Source organism: Camellia sinensis, chromosome 8 (assembly GCF_055761805.1).
Source record: "Camellia sinensis isolate YWXY chromosome 8, ASM5576180v1, whole genome shotgun sequence".
Classification (NCBI taxonomy): domain Eukaryota; kingdom Viridiplantae; phylum Streptophyta; class Magnoliopsida; order Ericales; family Theaceae; genus Camellia; species Camellia sinensis.
In genome coordinates, this window is record NC_138968.1 from 160,253,874 (window position 1) to 160,272,937 (window position 19,064).

A 19,064-nucleotide genomic window follows, 5' to 3' on the forward strand; every position below is an offset into this window, starting at 1 on the left:
TTCACAATACTTTTAATTCTCTGCGTCTTATGTAGCTAAATAAACATAACCTTAAGTGAAAAATTATAAAATAATTATGAATTATCACATAACCATACTCTTTTACTAATCAAAATTTATTATGTACATTTATATATTTTAATTATCTAACATAAATAATTAATATCTCATCTATTATCATAAAACATCTGTAACCGTGACTATGAATAATCACCCGTACTTAGGAAGATAAGCACAAGGAAGAATTTGAAAAGCAGCAGAGGCCGATGATCGTGGTTTTTGTTTGAGGAAGGCGGTGAGTATCGGAGGGGCTACCTTCAAAACAAGGAATATATACTTTCACTTTGCTTTCCTTTTCACACATTCATATTCATATTCATATTCATATGCACTCTCTTTTTCTCTCTTTAACTTTTCCCCACTTTCCGTCCGTGTGCGCTTAACTTTGTTATCTTCGAGTCATCTCTTCCTTCCTCTTCATATTCATATTCATATTCTCTCTCTCTCTCTCTCTCTCTCTCTCTCTCTCTGTGATTCGCTGCGTGAAGCTTGCGAAGTCTCACTAATGGCAGACATAAGCCACCCTCCCATGGAACAGCTTCAAGACCTCGAATACTGCATTGATTCTAATCCTTCATGGGGTAAGTCTTCCACCCCTCTCTCTCTCTCTCTCTCTCTCTCTCTCTCTCTGTATATATATATATATATGAATGTGAATAAGCGTTTTCAGTATTCTGAATGAGAAGTGGGATTGTGGGTTTTGAAGTTGCAGAGACGGTAGACTCTCTGTAACTGCATGTCATTGTAAACTCCATAGAAATTTCTCTTCTGTACAGCATTGTAATCTTCATACAAAATGTCCCTTTTTTTTTTTTTTTAACTCGTAGTTCGTAGTGGGTCAGAGAGGGATTGGATTCTTTCGATTGATGATGAGTTGCTGAAACAGCAACAGGGGATGTCTCTGAGTCTTGGGCAAATGGGGCTCTTGAATATTCTCTGAGAAATTAATTGGAAAAGATGCCTCCTTTAATTTCTATGCATCCAAACAAGGCATTATTGATGGAAGAAACTGCAGACAAACCCCAAAATAATGCATGAACTCTTTGAACCTAATAATGGGTTTGCATTAGAGTGGTTGGTGTGAGCTTCCAGGTTTTTGTTTATTTTTTCCCACTGTTTTCTTGGCATTCATAATGCTTTGTTAGATTAGATGTCATGGAGTCTACGAGGGTGTAAAATAAACAATGACTGGTTAGATATTATGTGGAGAATGTTGCTGAGGGATCGTGGTTGAAGAGGATTTAATTGTCCAATTTTCAAATTGGGACCCTACCTTGAAGTTATGATGATGTCCGTAGTGTCGAATCAGCTCCATGCGTTTGTTTATTTAGGCTTCAAGCTGTAGCTGGGTCTCTGTATCACTGGCGGTCCCTAACTAAGAGCCGGGAATTATGGATTGATTGCTGCATTGGGATATGGTTTATTTAATTTACATTGTTTTAGAAATGATATGATGATTTTATCTCTTGCCAACCCTTTGAGGGCTTGACCTGATCAACATAGAATCTTGAAATTAAATGGTGAATGAGAAGAGTGATCTATTAAATTTAGAAAGGACGTCTGGAAATAGAGATAACTCAATAGGAAAGGCATATAATGAAATAGACTCTTCCACTAGAAGAGCATCAGTGACTCTTTTTGGTTGGGTATCTACAAGAAGGGAGCATATTACTGGTACATTATTGATTTTTGGGATTTTTTATTTAAGGTTCAAATTTTGATCAATGACTGGGGAGCTTAAGATGTCAAGGCTAACTCATCCATGATTGGATTATAAATGGTTTACTTGAGTGTTTGTATTAAATTCTCGATCTAGTGGATTGTTTTAGCAGGCAACATTGCTCGTGATTTTTTTTTACCAATGGAGATTGTTGTTCCCAAGGGTTCTTTATGTATATAATGTTGCTTTCTTAGTTTATTGTTGTGATATTATATGGATGACACATGCATGACTGATGTATTGGAATTGACAAACTAAATTGAATTGAATAGGCTACTCATTAAGTTTAATTGGAAAATAAGTTGGAGAGTTTGGCCAATCGAACCCCCCCTCCCCTCTTGCACATATGTGGTCACCTTCGTGATTTCATAGATAACTGGTTGTTAGACGTTAGAACTATTGTGAGGTGTCTTGTATTTTTACTATACACTTAGATTTACTGTGTAGGGCCTTTTTCGGAGGTGGAGGGTTGAGGCCCTAAGCAAAAGTAAAAGGCCCAATCATGATTCACTTAGGCCTGTGCGGGGTTCTTGGAGGCACTGCCCTGACTTGAGGTTTTGGAGGTATTTATTGTATTTTTCAACTAGGGTTTCAAAGTGACAATGTGACAGAGTTGTAGAGTAGGATGTAATGCTGTTTCATTGAGATGATCAAAACATGCTACCAAGCAGCTACTCTGAGATAGGCTATCTGAATGTGCTAAAAAATGGATTATGTAGATGAAATGCAATACAGCATAATCAAAGATGACATGACTTTCAACAGGCTGCAGTAGTTAAAGAAGGATTCATGGTCTAGAGTCTTGAACGTTGGGATCATACCTTCATCATTTTCTCATTAGGCTTCAGTGACTGTGTTTGCCTTCTAACTGAATTCTTTATCCTTTCACATGTTGGTTTATGTTTGTTCCTTGCAGTTGAAACCATCCTGTTGGCATTTCAGAATTACATATTGATGCTGGGCACAAGTGTAATGGTCCCCACACTTCTCGTTCCATTAATGGGCGGAACTGATGTAAGTTGGATGTTATTTAGTTTTTGCTCTCTATCTGTTCAATCAATAATGTTTCTCATGATTAGAGTATTTATATGGTCAGGAAGGCTTGATTTTCATTTTATGGACATATTCAAGAAATTTAAACCTATCATTAGTTGAGTCCCTCCTAGATGACCAGTCATTTGCTATCTCACTCTCCGGATCAACTTTACATGGGATTTTTGTGCTCATTGTATATAAGCAAATTTTGGCCTGGATCTTCTTTGTGGGACTTGTTACTATGGTAGGTCTAAAACAAATCTCCTCACCTAACTTGGCCCTGTTTTTGTTCTGTCAAAATTTATTTTGATCATTTTGTTGCTCACGTATCAGGGTGACAAGGCACGGGTGATACAAACTCTGCTGTTTGTAGCTGGAATTAACACACTTCTCCAAGCACTTTTTGGAACCAGGTTGCCGGCTGTTGTTGGAGGTTCCTATGCTTATGTCATTCCTATACTTTACATCATACATGACTCATCCCTGCAACAAATTAGTGAACCCCATGTTGTAAGTCTCCATCTTCTTACCCCTCATTTTTTAGTGAACCACGCTTTGAGTGGTTGTGAACAGGGACGAAGCTATAATTTTGTTTAAATGAGGCCAAGGTTTACATAAATGTTATGAAATATTAACCAAAAAATTAGAACTAAATCGGTTATCTTTAAAAATGATTTCATTCACAAAGTTTTTATGAATACAAATACACTTCTTTGGGGTTTGTGATAAACCAACTAGACTTATATTTAAAACTGAGATAAAATTAAATTACTCCATCTCAATATGGTGTCCAAAACATTTTTACAAGTAATTTTTTTGACATTAGAGTCCATGGTCAGCATCAAACTGCTTCAATTAGATATTTCAAAGTTTTTCATTCCCTTCTCAAATGTTGTGCATAAACGCTTTTTTATGTGATAGGATATCACAAGAGATCTTCACATCTAATTGCTTTGCAGAGATTCATACATACAATGCGAGCTATCCAAGGAGCTTTGATTGTGGCAGCAAGCATACAAATCATCATGGGTTACAGCCAAGTTTGGGGTCTCTTTTCACGGTATAATTGTACCATCTACAATTTGATGTGACTCATCTATGTTCAGACAAACAGTGTTTATTATTATTCATGGTTTTCTTTGCAGGTTTTTCAGTCCTCTTGGAATGGCACCTGTGGTTGGATTGGTTGGTTTTGGATTGTTTCAACGAGGATTTCCTGCGGTATGTATTTTTACATGCTAATAAGTGTGCATTATTCATTGATCAAGTTGGCCACGGGTATAGAGCCTTTATTTAATCGAGTACATATCTCCTATAATTGATTTCTGCAAATTTATATGTTGTGTTAGAATTTACCATCACCTACCACACACTTACCATCACCTACCACACACTCACCTACTACACTCACCTACTCCTCACCTACCACCACCTAACCTACATCTATATAATCAATCCATTGTAACAGAACAACAATATATCAATCAATAATAATACATACAATTTATTCTCTCTCTTTCTCTATACATTATTTCTTACATGGTATCAGAGCTGGTTTAAAACCTAGTATTTTCGCTTCCCCGGCGGGCGGCAATCTCACCTTAGCCGCCCGCCGGACCTCAACCTATTCCGCTGATAAAATCAACAAAGATTTGTGCAACTATAGTCATGTGTGAGGCTGATGGAGAAGAATTCTTCACCTCATATGACGAGACAGTCTGGAACTGGAAACACTGCAACATTCTGCTCTGGAATTCTGCAGCAGCTAGATTATAGCTTGGTTGAGTGCCAAGCTTTGGTTCTTCCACCCACTCTTGAACTTGCCCAGCAAAGTGTGAAGGTTCATGCTTGTATTGGAGGGACTAGTGTGCGCGAAGATCAGCGCATTCTCTCCAGTGGGGTTCATGTTGTTGTTGGTACTCCTGGTCGTGTGTTTGACATGTTGCGGAGACAATCACTTCGCCCTGTTTACATCAAAATGTTTGTCTTGGATGAAGCTGATGAAATGCTGTCACGAGATTTTTAAAAATCAGATCTATGATATTTTCCAGTTGCTGCCACCCAAAATCCAGGTTGGGGTGTTCTCAGTTGCTGCCACCCAATATCCAAGTTGGGGTGTTCTCTGCCACAATGCCACCAGAGGCTCTTGAAATCACCAGGAAATTCATGAATAAGCCTGGAAAGAGAAAAAGCTCATGCTAGGATTTGCGAAGTGATTCGCTGCAGGAATTTTGGCTTTGGATGAAACCCTTACCATACTCCACTCATTCTCTCCAACTGTTCTAACTTTTTATTTTTATTATTATTATTATTATATCAAATAATCAATGCACTCATGTTCCCCACTAACAGTGTCCACTTTTGACCCAAACCATTTTCAATCCATCATTTCTCCTTCACCTTTTGCACCCCACTCACCGACTCTCTCTCCACTTTATCACATGGGTTTGTCCCTCTCTCTCCTCCATTTGATTTCAAAAATCACTTATTTTTATTTTTTCCAAGTCACTTTTCCTCTTTTTTAAATACCCCACTTTATTTTGAAACAATCGCACTGATGTTTTTCATATAATCCATCTATAAATATTTTTTATCTATTTTCTTTCTCCCTTGTTTTCTTTCATTTTATTTTTATTTTTTCAACAAAACACTCCCAAAACAAAAACAAAAAAAAAAAAAAAAAAAAAACAACATTTTACAAACTTGTCATTTCTTCATGCCGGGGATCAACCCCGATCAGCATTTTACACCATAAAAAAAAAAAAATACAAAAAAATAACAAAAAATAAAAATAAAAAAACACAAAACAAAACAAAACACAACCAACACAAATCGGAACAGTGGGATTTTTCTTCTCGCCTATTCCGCCGGTCTTTTCTTCTTGCCTCCGTCCTGGGCGGTCCTTGACGGTGTTGCCTCCGTGCTTCCTCGACCACCAAGCAAGTTGCCTCCTCCCTGCTCCTCCACTGCAGCATATGGTGGACCTCCAAATCGGAACATCACGGTGGCCTTCCGCTTCAGCTCCTTGTTTTCTGCCTTTAGCACACTTATCTCTGCTCGCGCATCCTTATACATGCGTTGAAGCAGAGCCAGCTGGGAGTTTAACTGCTGCACCTCATTTGCCCTACTCTGCAGCCGGTTCGACAAATTTGTAACCGCAGTCATGGTTTCCACACATGACTTCAAGGTATACTGATTGGCCTCCACATCCGACTGCACTGCCATTCTTTGCTCCACCGACCGCATCGGAAAGTTCAACGGAGCAAAACCAGAGGTGTTTGGTTGAGGTTCACGGGCCACCGCACCTGTTATCTCTCCTGTTGACTCGTTGAGGTCGGGAAAGAGAGTGAGCAGACCTCGGGAAGATGAGGCCATGTTCTGGGTAGCTGAACGGGAAGAAGAGGCCATGTTTTTTGGGTTGCTGAGTGTTTCCGAGAAGGGTTGGATACAGAGTATTTACAGATTGTTTCAGAATGACCAGTTCAAAGGTTTCAGTCTGGTTTGGTTTCCTCCGCCTCCGCATTGGTTTATATTGACACTGACGACGCGGCCGACACGCCACTCTGTCGCTCACGTGCCTCGCCGCGTCTCCGGCTCACCTTTTGATGGCTCGACGCTTTCTGTCAGGCACGCCTTTTGATGAAGTGGGCACGCCTTTTGAGAGCGCGACTTTTGAGGGCTCACTATATATATCCATATATATATATATTTGGGCAGCCTATATACACCATCATACAGTGTATTTTTTATGGGTCCGACAAGACTCTGTAAACTGTCCCGACATCATACAGTGTATTTTTTATGGGTCCGACAAGACTCTGTAAACTGTCCCGACATTGATTCCGGTTAGCTCCTTTATGGGTCCGACAAGACTCTGTAAACTGTCCCGACATTGATTCCGGTTAGCTCCCTTATGGGTCCGACAAGACTCTGTAAACTGTCCCGACATTGTCTGCTACAACGGTCCGACATGACCCCGTAAACTGTCTTTTACAACGGTCCGACATGACCCCATAAACTGTCTTCTACATCGGTCTGACACCGCCATCCAGTGTCCTCTACACCGTTATGACACCACCATACAGTGTCTTCTACAACGTTATGACACCACCATACAGTGTCCTCTACAACGTTATGACACCCCCATACAGTGTCCTCTACCACGTTATGACACCACATTTCAGTGTCTTCACCAACGGTCTGACACGACCATACAGTGTCTCCTATCTTTTTTTTTATTTTTATGTATTTTCTTGTTTTGTTCCTCTCTTCAAACTCAAGTTGGTTAGTTTCTATCCTCCTTGAGTTTGCGGGGGGCTGTTAGAATTTACCATCACCTACCACACACTTACCATCACCTACCACACACTCACCTACTACACTCACCTACTCCTCACCTACCACCACCTAACCTACATCTATATAATCAATCCATTGTAACAGAACAACAATATATCAATCAATAATAATACATACAATTTATTCTCTCTCTTTCTCTATACATTATTTCATCACCTACCACACACTCACCTACTACACTCACCTACTCCTCACCTACCACCACCTAACCTACATCTATATAATCAATCCATTGTAACAGAACAACAATATATCAATCAATAATAATACATACAATTTATTCTCTCTCTTTCTCTATACATTATTTCTTACATGTTGCCATGTCCAATTTTCAGCTAGGTAATTGTGTAGAAATTGGATTGCCAATGCTATTGTTGGTCATTGGATTTTCACAAGTAAGTTATTTCATAAATGGTTGGAGTAACCAAGCAAGCCTCTTTACATGGTATAATTATTTATTTTCTTCACATAAATAAGAGATGTAAATCATGTAATCGCAGTATCTGAAACATGTGAGACTACTGAGGGATTTTCCAATTTTTGAACGGTTTCCTGTTCTGATCTGTGTTGCTATCATCTGGGTCTATGCGGTTATACTGACTGCCGGTGGGGCCTACCGTAACAAACCTTTTGCCACTCAACTCAGTTGCCGTACAGACAAAGCAAATCTCATATCGACTGCCCCATGGTCAGTGTGCAATTTTTACTCTTGTTATTTATTTATTTATTTATTTTTGGTGGTGCTAATATTACATTTGATGCATTGATTAAGGTTCAAGTTTCCATACCCCTTGCAGTGGGGCCCACCTACTTTCGCAGCTGGTCATTCCTTTGCCATGATGTCTGCAGTTCTCGTGTCGATGGTTGAGGTATTAATTGGCTTCCATATGTGGCACTCTTAAACTCCTTGATACCATAACTGATCCACTTGAAAGCCTTCGAAATGTGTTCAAACCTAGCTTCTTTAACTAACGAACCTATCTCGAACAACCTTTTAACTAGCCTGCCTTGAGTAGTTTGTTCATTTTATAGCCCTACTCACACTAGAATTCCCAGGGTCAATGAAATTTTTACAGCCAAGCAACTTACCGCTTGTGGAAACACATCTGAAAACTAATTTGTATTAGTTACATAAAATAGAAGTGGCTATGGGACCTTTGGTCATTTCCAAGATGTGACAATAATTAGATTAGATTAACTTTTGGTGGTGAAAGAATCCATAATCATTTATTGCTCATACTTCTACTATGTTTGGCCTTGTTTATGGTACTATATGTGGATTTTTCTTTTATGAACAAACTTTTTCATGCTTAAGCCAACTTCAAATTGAATTAATTGTTGGCAACATTAGATCAACTTTTATTTTAATTATGAGGTGATAGATTGTGTTCTTAGTTGAAATATCTATGATCTGTTGCTTTACAACAAATTTATAGTTATGATTTTTGGATATAATAACTGTTGACGAAGTTTGTTTTCACTTTAATTTTTTGTGATGCAGTCCACTGGTGCATATAAGGCAGCATCTCGGTTGGCAATTGCCACTCCCCCTCCTGCCTATGTATTGAGCCGTGGTATCGGGTGGCAGGTGAGCAGATTGGACACATTATCTTGTCAGTTATCTCTTTAGCATTTGTTGGCAACAGAAGAAATAAATTTTTGTTGCACTTTCAGTTGTATCATCTTAGAAATAGTATTCATATGTGATGTGTAATCCATAGGTAGTCACAATATTATCTTTGAGCATATCTATTTTGCCATTCAATTTCAGGGGATTGGTGTTTTGCTTGATGGTCTTTTTGGAACAGGAACTGGTTCTACTGTATCGGTGTAAGTTATGACTGCATGTAGAATGTTCCATCATGTTTCTTTTAGTAGAAGATATAAACTTGACACAGAAAATTGGGATATGTTTCAGGGAAAATGTGGGACTCCTTGGACTCACCCGAGTTGGAAGTCGCAGAGTCGTTCAAATATCAGCTGGCTTCATGATATTCTTCTCCATCTTAGGTTGGCTAAGAAGTTTCAATCATCATTGCCCATATTTATGATGCACAAGGCTTGGCTCCATTTTGTTTCAGTTTTCGTAATTTTCTTTTATTGGTTCCTTACTAAACAAAGTCATGTTGAGAGTCTGGTTTGTGGTTTTCAAATCTTTACAAAGTTCACACTATGTTCTGTGTTTGCAGGAAAATTTGGAGCTGTTTTTGCTTCTATACCATTCCCCATATATGCTGCATTGTATTGCATTCTCTTTGGCCTTGTGGGTATGCCATTAGCATCGAGAAGATGTCTCTCTCTCTTATTTTTCTTTGTCTTCACTTCACAAGGTTTCTTTGTCTTTGTGCAGGTTCAGTTGGCCTCTCATTTCTACAGTTCACTAACATGAATTCTATGAGAAATCTGACTATAACGGGCCTCTCACTCTTCCTTGGGATATCTGTTCCTCATTTTTTTTTTGAATACCAGACTATTCATGGAGGTCTTGTTCGCACCAATGCTGGATGGGTGAGTATTATCTGAACTAATCCCAATAATTTAACCTAAAGGTACAAAATTAACTCAGAAGTCCATTAAAAAAAAAAACTCTGGTTTTGCCTCTGTCTGATCCCTGCTGAGAAACAAAACAAGCAGTCAAAATAGTGTAACCTGGCTTGTTTGGTTGTGTAATGACAAAAATGTTCGAAAATACCAGTTTTCATTTTTGTGCAAAAAAATTTTTTTGTTGCAAATTCTGAAATAACTTTTTGATGATTCCTAAAAAGTGGATTGCTTTTGAATTTTTTTCTGAAAAATAGTTCGCCATATAAGTTTTCTGTGTATTCCAGAAAAATGATATCACAGTTTCTGTCATTTCCACATTATGTTGGGATTGGTCCAATTTTAAAACCTTTGTTACATGTAGGCTATGTTTGGATAAAAGATTCGAAGCGGATTTGTGAAGGGTAAAGAAGGAAAAAAAAAAAAAGAAGAAAAAAAAGTGGGGGAAAAAAAGATTCTATTTCATGATCAAAACACGGCCGCAACATGGAAAGTAATGAGGCCTGTCTTGAAATTTGGAACCTAATAGACTTGTGTGTGTGTGTGTGTGTGTGTGTGTGTGTGTGTGTGTGTGTGTCTGACATTATAACTGTTTCATTTGCAGTTCAATGCAGTCTTGAATACCCTGTTCTCATCCCCACCAACAGTGGGATTGATAGTTGCAGTGTTTCTTGACAACACAATAGAAGTAGAGAAGTCGAAGAAAGACCGAGGGATGCCATGGTGGTTCAAGTTCCGAACATTTAGAGGCGATAACAGAAACGAAGAGTTCTACACACTCCCGTTCAATCTCAACAGGTTCTTTCCACCAACATGATGACACTGACAGACAGGGTTTATCAAAATCATTGAACACACAGAAGAAAGCTCCTTTTCCCTACCCACAATTCAATTAACACACCGAGATGAGTAGTGTTCTTTGGAGAATATCCAAGTTTGTGAACAACTCTTCTTCATTGTCTCCATTTTTTGTCGACCATTGTGTAGCAAGGTCCCAGGTTGTTAGGCTTTAGGGCATGTAACTTCTAGATATCATTTAACAATCTAACTTCTTTTTGTAATTAGTCCCAAGGTAGTATTCAACTCCTGCATAATTTGCTTGTGTGATTAATTGCTTCTAAAGTGTCCAAATCAATACAATTGAAATTGTAGGAATCACATGTATATTTTAATTTATGATAAATTATATTGATCACCTTTGTAGTTTAAAATATATATATATATATATATATATACAATAAATTTCAAAAGTTTAAAGTTGAATAAAATAAACAAAGATTCATATAATTGATCCTACTAAATTGAAACACAAGATTTAATTTGACTTGAAGTTCAAAGTTTGAACCATTCCAACCTCGAAAAGATATGGCAAGGTTGGCAATGGGATTGTTGTGAAAGCAAAACTGGTCGGCACTGAAAAGCTGGAAAAAAAGCTTAAGTTGAATGGCAGCTTCTTAGGTGGTTTTGACTTGTTACTGTCCCTTTCCCTTTGAGAAATCAGAAAAAAAAAAAAGGTGCTTAATAGAAAGGGCCTAAGTAGCATGAAAATTTTATTACACAAACTTAGGCTTTTCTTTATCCCAAGCAAACAAACAAACAAAAAGCACTTTATATGTCTATCATCTATTTAAATATTTAAATATTTCTGGAAATGTAATGTAATGTATGCCTACAAAAACATATGATATTTGGTTTGGTCTTTATTTTTTTTGGTTTGGTTTGGTCTTTATGATCACATGGTAACAGTCTCTCTCTCACGGGAAGGTTGAGATTGGGTCCCACTGACGGGTTAAGTAACCAATTAACGGTGGTGGAGGATGTGAATCTGGTTTTGGTACAAAATATAATCATTTCGTAATGCATGTGATATTCCTAGGTGGGTCCCTCCACAAAAATCCTATCAAAAATTCCTTGGATTTCTAAAATAGGAGCTTGAGTTTTAATTAACCTTTTTTTCCTTCATAATTTTTTTTTTTTTTTTTTATAATATCTCTGCCAGCTGCGTAGAGCTCAATTTAGAGCTCTCCACCTAGGACTCTGTATCAGAGCTCAAATACTATTAACAACCCTAATACACAAATTGATGTACAATTGAAGTCAATACTCTTTTTTTATGGAGATACTACAGCCATATTTGATTATGTTGATTCTATAATTAATTTTTTGTATAATAAGAACAATCACCTCAGTATGTTTGCAATGACTTGTTGACGTGGGATCAATACAAAATTCATGAATGTGAAATAGTTTTTTTTGATACTTTTCAAATGTAAAATAGCATATATCATTAATCGTTTCTATAGCGATTCCGGTTTTTGGCCCGTTACTTGTTGTGTTTCGGACTCGGGTTGTATAGTTCTAAATAATGATTCATATCTTGTTTCCCTTGTCTCTTCTATATTTTGATTATCGGGTTGTGGTCATATGTTTGAAACAGGTTGATTGCGTGTTTTTCCAAACATGTGATGCCTAGATTTTGGCTCTTCCGCTCGAGCAAGCTTCACAAATTTTGCTCCTCCGCTCGAGCGGCCATTCTTGAGCTTGAGCGGGATTTGTCGACTCTCAGCATTTTTGCAGTTCTGCAAATACTAGAAGAGTGCATTGGACACTCGAGCGTCCAGTCTCACGCTCGAGCGGGGTCCTTCATCTGCAAAACTTCTAAAAGAACGTATCCCACGCTCGAACGCCACTTTTCATGCTTGAGCAGAACTTTGTATTTGACGCTCGAGCGTCGCTTTCCACGCTCGAGCGGACTACGTGTATAACAGTCCGTGAAAATGGCATTTTGAACCACTTTTTCATTCATTTCTTTCTCTAAAACTCTCCAAAAACCAAGATCTACACATTCTCTCTCTAAACTCACATTCTCTCTTCAATTTCATCTAGATCCGTTGATCTCTTCACCCTAGTGCCTTTGAGAAAAATGTAGAGTGCTTCGAGATCTTCATTTTGATCTGAATAGAAGTGGGTTTCGGTGTTTTTGGAGTGTCAACCTTGCTTTGCTCGTCTTCTCTTCTTGAGATAGGGATTTTCTACACTTTGTTATGATTTTTAACTTAGTTATTTGTATATTGTGTAACAATTGTGGGATTTGGGGGTAATGTGAACAAACTTAAGGTTTGGGTATAAGATAGAAAGAGGGATTTTTGGTGAATATGAAATAAATAAGTATGGGATGTGAAAATGAGATTATGTTGTGTCAAAATGGTTAATTTTGATGCTTGGGTTGATATTTGGAAAAAAGAAATTTTTGCCCTAAAATGACTATCATAATTATTTTGTATAAATAATTGAAATTGGTGTGGTAAACATGAAATTGGGTGAGTGTTGAAATAGATGGTGAAATTGAGTATGTAATACTTCACGTCTTTGGAAATTTTGGATAAATTATCTATCTAGAGATTGTATATCTGTTTAGAAATATCTGTATTGGGCTATCGGTGGATGATAGTTATGATTGTTGTAGAAGTTGTATGCAAATTAGGTGAATTGAAACTAATCTCCTGTTGGTTGTCATTGAATATGACTATGTTTATATACATTATATATGTATAATTATTTGGAAGTGAAAAGGGGATGTACTCCATTATTTGATTATATGTTTAAATATATTGCACATGTATGAATGATCGTTTGGGAGGAGAAAAGAGATGGACTTCATTATTTAGGAGGAGAAAGGGAATGGACTTCATTATAATTAAGTTGGTCGGAGTATCCTGTGTGAAAGTCCCGAAATTATACATGGGTGTCGATCCCGTGGACGAAATATCCGTAAAATGGCAAATTAAAATTATAGATGGGTGTCGATCCCACGAATGAAATATCCATAAAATGACAATTTGAAGTGTTTGTATGTTGATGATACGATTATTGAACCATTGAGTTGTAGTCTCATCTGAATTGTTAAAGAAATTATGAAATTGGCTCATATATTGAAATGAATTGGAGGAAAAATGAAATGGAGTATGAAATTGAAATTCTATGACAATATAAAAATATGAATATTTTATTCCAGGCATTGTGTATGCACATGTACTTATATCTTTGTTAAACCGCATATATTATGTTAGATTATTCCTGCTGGGCTGTAGCTCACCCTATTTGGAAAAAATATTTTCACGTGTTGGTGACATGTCTTGGCCAATGCAATAGTTTGGAGGGACATCTGAGAAGCAAGAGCTTCTTTATTTGAATTGTCTATTTTTGTAAAGCCAATGGCTAAATTTGTATGAACTAGTCTCTCTTTTGTTGTAACCAAGTCAAAGCTTGGAAAGGTGTAAACCAATATGACATTTTATGTGAACTCTTTTATAATATCAAATCTGTGTAATGAAAAGAATTTAATTTGATGTATGTGATAATTAATAAATGTTTTGGGTTACATTTGCGCGGGGGAGGGGGGGGTGGTTGGGGTTTGTTACAGTTTCCAATACTACATGGGTAAACACCACATCTAGATTGAAATGGGTCTCTAGTCAATTTAAATTTTTCATGTTCTTTTAATCCCTGCATAACTCCTGTTTGCTAGTACAAAATATATCAAATAAGGTAATAAACTAAGAAGTAAATTAAAGAATCATGTTATACAAGTGCAATAGAAATAAAACTAGTCCAAATGCAAATCAAAAGTTGATTCATCATCAATGAAAACAAAAAAGAGGTAAGGATTGTTGAGTTGGCATGGGGTATTACATTTTAGGTTGTTTTCCATGGAATGACGTGCTTCACTTTAAGGGGTGGCCAAACACCATCCATTGGCAAGGCCCACCAAGCTCATGAGAACTTTATCAAATCACACATAACCCCAAAGCCACAAAGATTTCCTAAGGTTTTGGGCAAACCAAAAAAATAAATAAATAAATAAAATTTCAAGAGATCAATCAAGTTAAATTCGTTGATCTTTCTATTTTGAAAATGTACTAAATTTCCCAATTGAAGAAACATGTTATATACAATTTATTTTATAGGACAATAAATAAATAAAATCCTAAACGATGGAAGAAGTGGAGAGTAATCGATAGCGGGTGGAATATATAAGAGCCAGTAAAACTTTATAGAATAGCTAATAAAATCTTTTCACAGCTTAACTTCGCAACCTCTCATATGTGCGTGTGGGGATAATGCCATTGGGTTAGAAGTCCCTAACATATTTTTTGGTATACGCTCTATAATAAGATTTATCTTTACTTTCGTTGTAGAAAAAGAAAATTAGTATCTATCCAACTTTTGTAATTGAAAAACTGCGTCCATGGCGGTATTGAGAGGGGAAAAAAATATTGGTGCTTAAATTAGTAGAAATTTTTTACATTTTGGAATGACTTGAATACTTTTCCATGTGCAAGATTTTTTCCTCTAGAGCTTAACTATTTTCAAGAAATCTTTAAAACAGAAATGGTCATGCATCTCATACCAACTGATAACTAGGGGCCAAAATACATGAAACCCTCAATTGACAATCTAACCACATGCCTACATAATATCTATGCATTTTGTAATTTATTTATTTTTTAAAATATAATTTTTAGGGTGTATGATGGAAATTGATCCAAAGCAGTAAAATCAAGACGCTAAATTACAATAATGATTTGTCAGAAGAGCATTATACATACACTAGTCATGGGCAACTGACAATAATGGATTTTACTTCATAACCTGCACATGCATAGAGGTACTGGGTTCCATGGTTTTCCAATTCATTATAACATTCGACTGTTGAGACAAGTTTGATTTACTCTTCACATGGCATAATATGATGGACACATTCAGTGTCGTAGTTAGAAATTCCGTTCAGCGGATTCATTTAGTAAAATATCATCAATGTCATTATATCATATTTTTAGTTCTACACAGACAAACAACATTAACATGCATATGATACTTTGTAAATTTCATATATTTCTAATTACATCGACAAAAGTAATCCAAAATAATGTCAATTTAAGATAAGTGTAAAATGCATTCTGCACAACACAAAGCAACATTACAAAACTATAAACTCTAAAATTTCAAAAGTTATAAATCCCCCCCTCCTTCCCAAAGGAAAACCTTAGTCTTTGTTCTTGTCAAATCTCAAATATTGACAAAAACTCATCAAGACAATTGAATCATATATAGAAAAAACGTCTTGCGTAAAAGAAATATGATCTTGGTGGTGTCACATTCAAAGATCAAAGGACCAGAAATTGTGATTGTTGTTCCAAATGATTATCGACGTCGGAATCGGGATTGGGACCAAGAAGAATAAATAAACGGTGGGTTTGTTTGTAAAGTGCTAAACTTTCCGAATAAAGTTTGATTTTGTTTGTAAATGTAAGTGAGAGTGAGTGAGGTCAATATGTAAAGTTTTAATAATAGTTTTTTTTTGGATAGACCCACTGGGTTCATGGTGTAAATAGGCAGCAATTTTGGATAAAAATTACATGGTACTCTAAATTTTCTTGGAAACTCAGTGGTGTCATTTGAGTTAATTTTCTCCGCCCTGGAGACATCACCAAATATATTAGCTCAGTTATTTTTGCCTGTTAATTATCTCATAAAAGTGAGTCTAATTTCATTCTACTCATAAAGTTTTTCACTACATTATTACTTGAAAGTATTACATGAACAATGTCACATTATAATCTGAGTTTCTTGAAAATTTATCCCTGTAAAGGTTAAGCTACCTCATGCAAGGTGTGATCAACAATATACATATAACTCGTTTAGTGTAATTTTTTACTGTTCATAGCTTTCTTTTTATTATTTTGATACTCTAAATCGAAGCATTTGATTCAGTTTCTTTTTACATCTCCGTGAGATTCATGCTTGGATTGCCAAGATATTAAGCACAAGATACTTTGTCTCAAATTCAATGTCCTATTATCACAAAATATTCATAACGGTAGTTGAATTATGCTTATCTCACATGACTAATGACTAAGCCATTTTTGAACAAAGAATAGAGAGATTAGGGACAATGAATCAATGATAACTAGGGGCCAATATATAATATTTCTTCTCTTTTCTTTTTTTTATTCTGTTAGTGGAGGGTATTGGTGGGAGGGAGAACAGAAAGTAGGAAATAAAGGAGGAAATGCAGGAATCGGGTACTTGAAGTTTCAGATAATAAAGAAAGTTTGGCATGAGACAAAAAAGACAAAAAGTCAAAAAGTCACTATCTTATTTAAGTCACATTATCTTATTTAAGTCACATCACCTCTCTAACACATCACTTCAAACCCAACCCAAACCCAACCCATATTTCATAAAAAGTCAAAAAGTACACTTATTTAGTCTTCCCAAACTAGGCCTAAATTCTCATTTGTAAGCATCAAGATTTAGCGGGAAAGGCTAGAAAGTGAGGGAAACCCTTCAGAGACAATAACGATATGAGAGAGAGAGAGAGAGAGAGAGAGAGAGAGGTGGAATGGCTTTACAGGTTGGTTGAGCAGTGTTGCTTTAAAGGGATGCATAATGTGTATCACGGGAAATATGACCAGAAAAATCCTAACCTTTTCCTTTTATCTGTGCATCTGATGCACTCTGTGCTTGCTCCATTTTATTGGTTGTGTACTAAACAAGAACCCCTCCTCCTATACATAAAACAGAGAAAGAGGTTGGTGGTAGGGTGGGGGCGACATGGCATGTGAAATTGTAAACCTGTGAATGAGAGAAAGGGACCACACACACCTGACCTACCATTATTTGTGTATAACATACATATATATATATATATATAGAGAGAGAGAGAGAGAGAGAGAGAGAGTACTACTTACCTCTACTAGGGGTGAGCAGCGGATATACCGATCCGCCAAAACCGACCGAACCGAACCGATCCGCCACATTTTGGACGGATGCGTGATGATGAGCGGACGGTTGCGGATTGATTTTCTCCAATCCGCCAATTTGGCGGACGGATGGCGGATTTGAGATTTTTTGGCCGCAACCGAACCGCCAAACCGCCAAATCGCGAGCACCTGTAGTAATTTATAAGACTTTGTATTTTCAATTTGTTTAAATATTATGTTTGTGTTTTCAATTGAAAAAGAGTTTAAATATTTTGTTGAAAAAAAGTTTTCAACTTGAATATATTTTTGAATTGAAAAAAATAAACATATTATTCATCTATATTTTTTAGTTTTTAAATCTAACTCTAAAAATAATAAATAAAAAATATGATATATGCTGGTTGGTTTTTGTTTTCAAAAACATATGTAGATGTAACAATATAGAGACATTCAATCTCTACTACTGCTCTGTTTATGGTTTTGGTGGTTTGAATTGTTATTATATTTTAAGAATCACAGATTGTAATACTTTATAGGGATGAATCATGCTGTAATTGTAATATGTGGATGAAGCATACAGTGATCGTGATATTCTAAAGTTTCAAACTTTCTTTCTTTGGATAAGGCATACAGTGATTGTAATACTTTTTTAAGTCATTGACTGTAATATTTTTTTTTTCTTTTTTTTTAAGGAAGTGCACAAGTTGAATTATGTTGAAAATTTATAAAATTTTAAACCGCCAAACCGATTCGCATCCATCCGCCAAACCGCCAATCCGCTCAATCCACATCCGCCGGATTGGCGGACGGATGCGGATTGATTTTCTTCAATCCGCCAATCTGGCGGACGGATGGCGGATTGGAGGTTTCGTGGCCGCAACCGACCCGCGCCCACCCCTAACCTCTACAAGCTTTGGGCTCCCATGTGAGGTCTCTGTAAAAACTTCTTACTTTGGGACCCGCAAATCCCTGCCCTCTCTGTCTGTAGTTCCCCCTTTCTTCCCTACATCAACGCCGCTGCTTCCTCTCATCTATTACCCTTTTTCTTTTCTTTTTTGGCATATTCTCATCATCCAAAATCACCACCCTCCGATCAATTTCGTCTATTCCTAACAGTCAAACTACTCTATGAACACTATAGTACATGTTTTGGTTCTCATCAATTTGTAAACAAGCTCAAGCACAGGTTTGAATCTAATCAATCCATATAGGATCTTGTTTGATCATATATATATATATAAAATATAATCAGTGGTTTGTGGGTTTTCAGAATATAGCAAGAAAAGTAGATAGGACCCACCCACCAATACCAAATCTAATATGAAAGGGAAAGGTCCAATTTTCTCAGTGTCCAAACACTTTAATCATTACCCACCAGTTCCCATCACCTGTTAGGTGAAATGAAGATGGAGAGGGAACGAAAGCAACACACACAGCTCCTGTTGAAGCTAGAGTCACATTATTTTTGTACCCAAACTCAAAACATCACAATCACCCACCACTTTCCCATTCCCAGAATCTACCAAGCAATCCAGACAAATTGAGAATCAGAGCAGAGACATAATAAATCAAATAAATATTCA

The 19,064-nt window shown here is 36.7% G+C and overlaps 1 protein-coding gene and 1 long non-coding RNA gene across 17 annotated transcripts; one reads left to right on the plus strand and one right to left on the minus strand.

Annotated features, from left to right (window-relative positions):
• Positions 1 to 234: 234 nt before the first annotated feature.
• On the plus strand, positions 235 to 10,870 carry LOC114317278 (Xanthine/uracil permease family protein). 16 transcript variants are annotated; one of them, XR_014338576.1, is made up of 16 exons: positions 470 to 641; positions 2,697 to 2,794; positions 2,877 to 3,059; positions 3,149 to 3,325; positions 3,775 to 3,875; positions 3,961 to 4,036; positions 7,510 to 7,569; positions 7,675 to 7,862; positions 7,947 to 8,043; positions 8,676 to 8,762; positions 8,946 to 9,004; positions 9,093 to 9,184; positions 9,364 to 9,437; positions 9,525 to 9,682; positions 10,080 to 10,208; positions 10,320 to 10,870. XR_014338576.1 is itself a non-coding variant. In XM_082883947.1 (16 exons), exons 3-16 carry the CDS (start codon positions 2,735 to 2,737, stop codon positions 10,530 to 10,532), a joined length of 1,629 nt encoding a protein of 542 aa, XP_082740073.1. In that variant the 5' UTR covers positions 480 to 641; positions 2,228 to 2,343; positions 2,697 to 2,734; the 3' UTR covers positions 10,533 to 10,870. The 16 variants fall into 16 exon arrangements, 10 of the variants coding, with proteins under 10 accessions (XP_028119789.2, XP_028119790.2, XP_082740073.1 ...); XR_014338575.1 differs by having other exon boundaries at positions 471 to 641; positions 9,364 to 9,441; XM_082883947.1 differs by lacking the exon at positions 10,080 to 10,208 and adding an exon at positions 2,228 to 2,343 and having other exon boundaries at positions 480 to 641; positions 9,364 to 9,441.
• A 3,317-nt stretch (positions 10,871 to 14,187) lies between these two features.
• On the minus strand, positions 14,188 to 18,959 carry LOC145797258 (uncharacterized). The gene is made up of 2 exons (XR_014338580.1): positions 18,384 to 18,959; positions 14,188 to 17,469 (listed from the first exon to the last, which is right to left on the minus strand). It is a non-coding gene; the product is annotated as an uncharacterized LOC145797258 (long non-coding RNA).
• Positions 18,960 to 19,064: the final 105 nt, after the last annotated feature.

Coding starts and splice junctions, on each gene's coding strand:
- LOC114317278 (XM_028263988.2), top strand. CDS start 566: ATGGCAGACATAAGCCACCCTCCCATGGAACAGCTTCAAGACCTCGAA. Junction 3,060..3,148: donor TTGTGGGACTTGTTACTATG/GTAGGTCTAAAA, acceptor CTCACGTATCAG/GGTGACAAGGCACGGGTGAT. Junction 9,005..9,092: donor ACTGGTTCTACTGTATCGGT/GTAAGTTATGAC, acceptor GATATGTTTCAG/GGAAAATGTGGGACTCCTTG.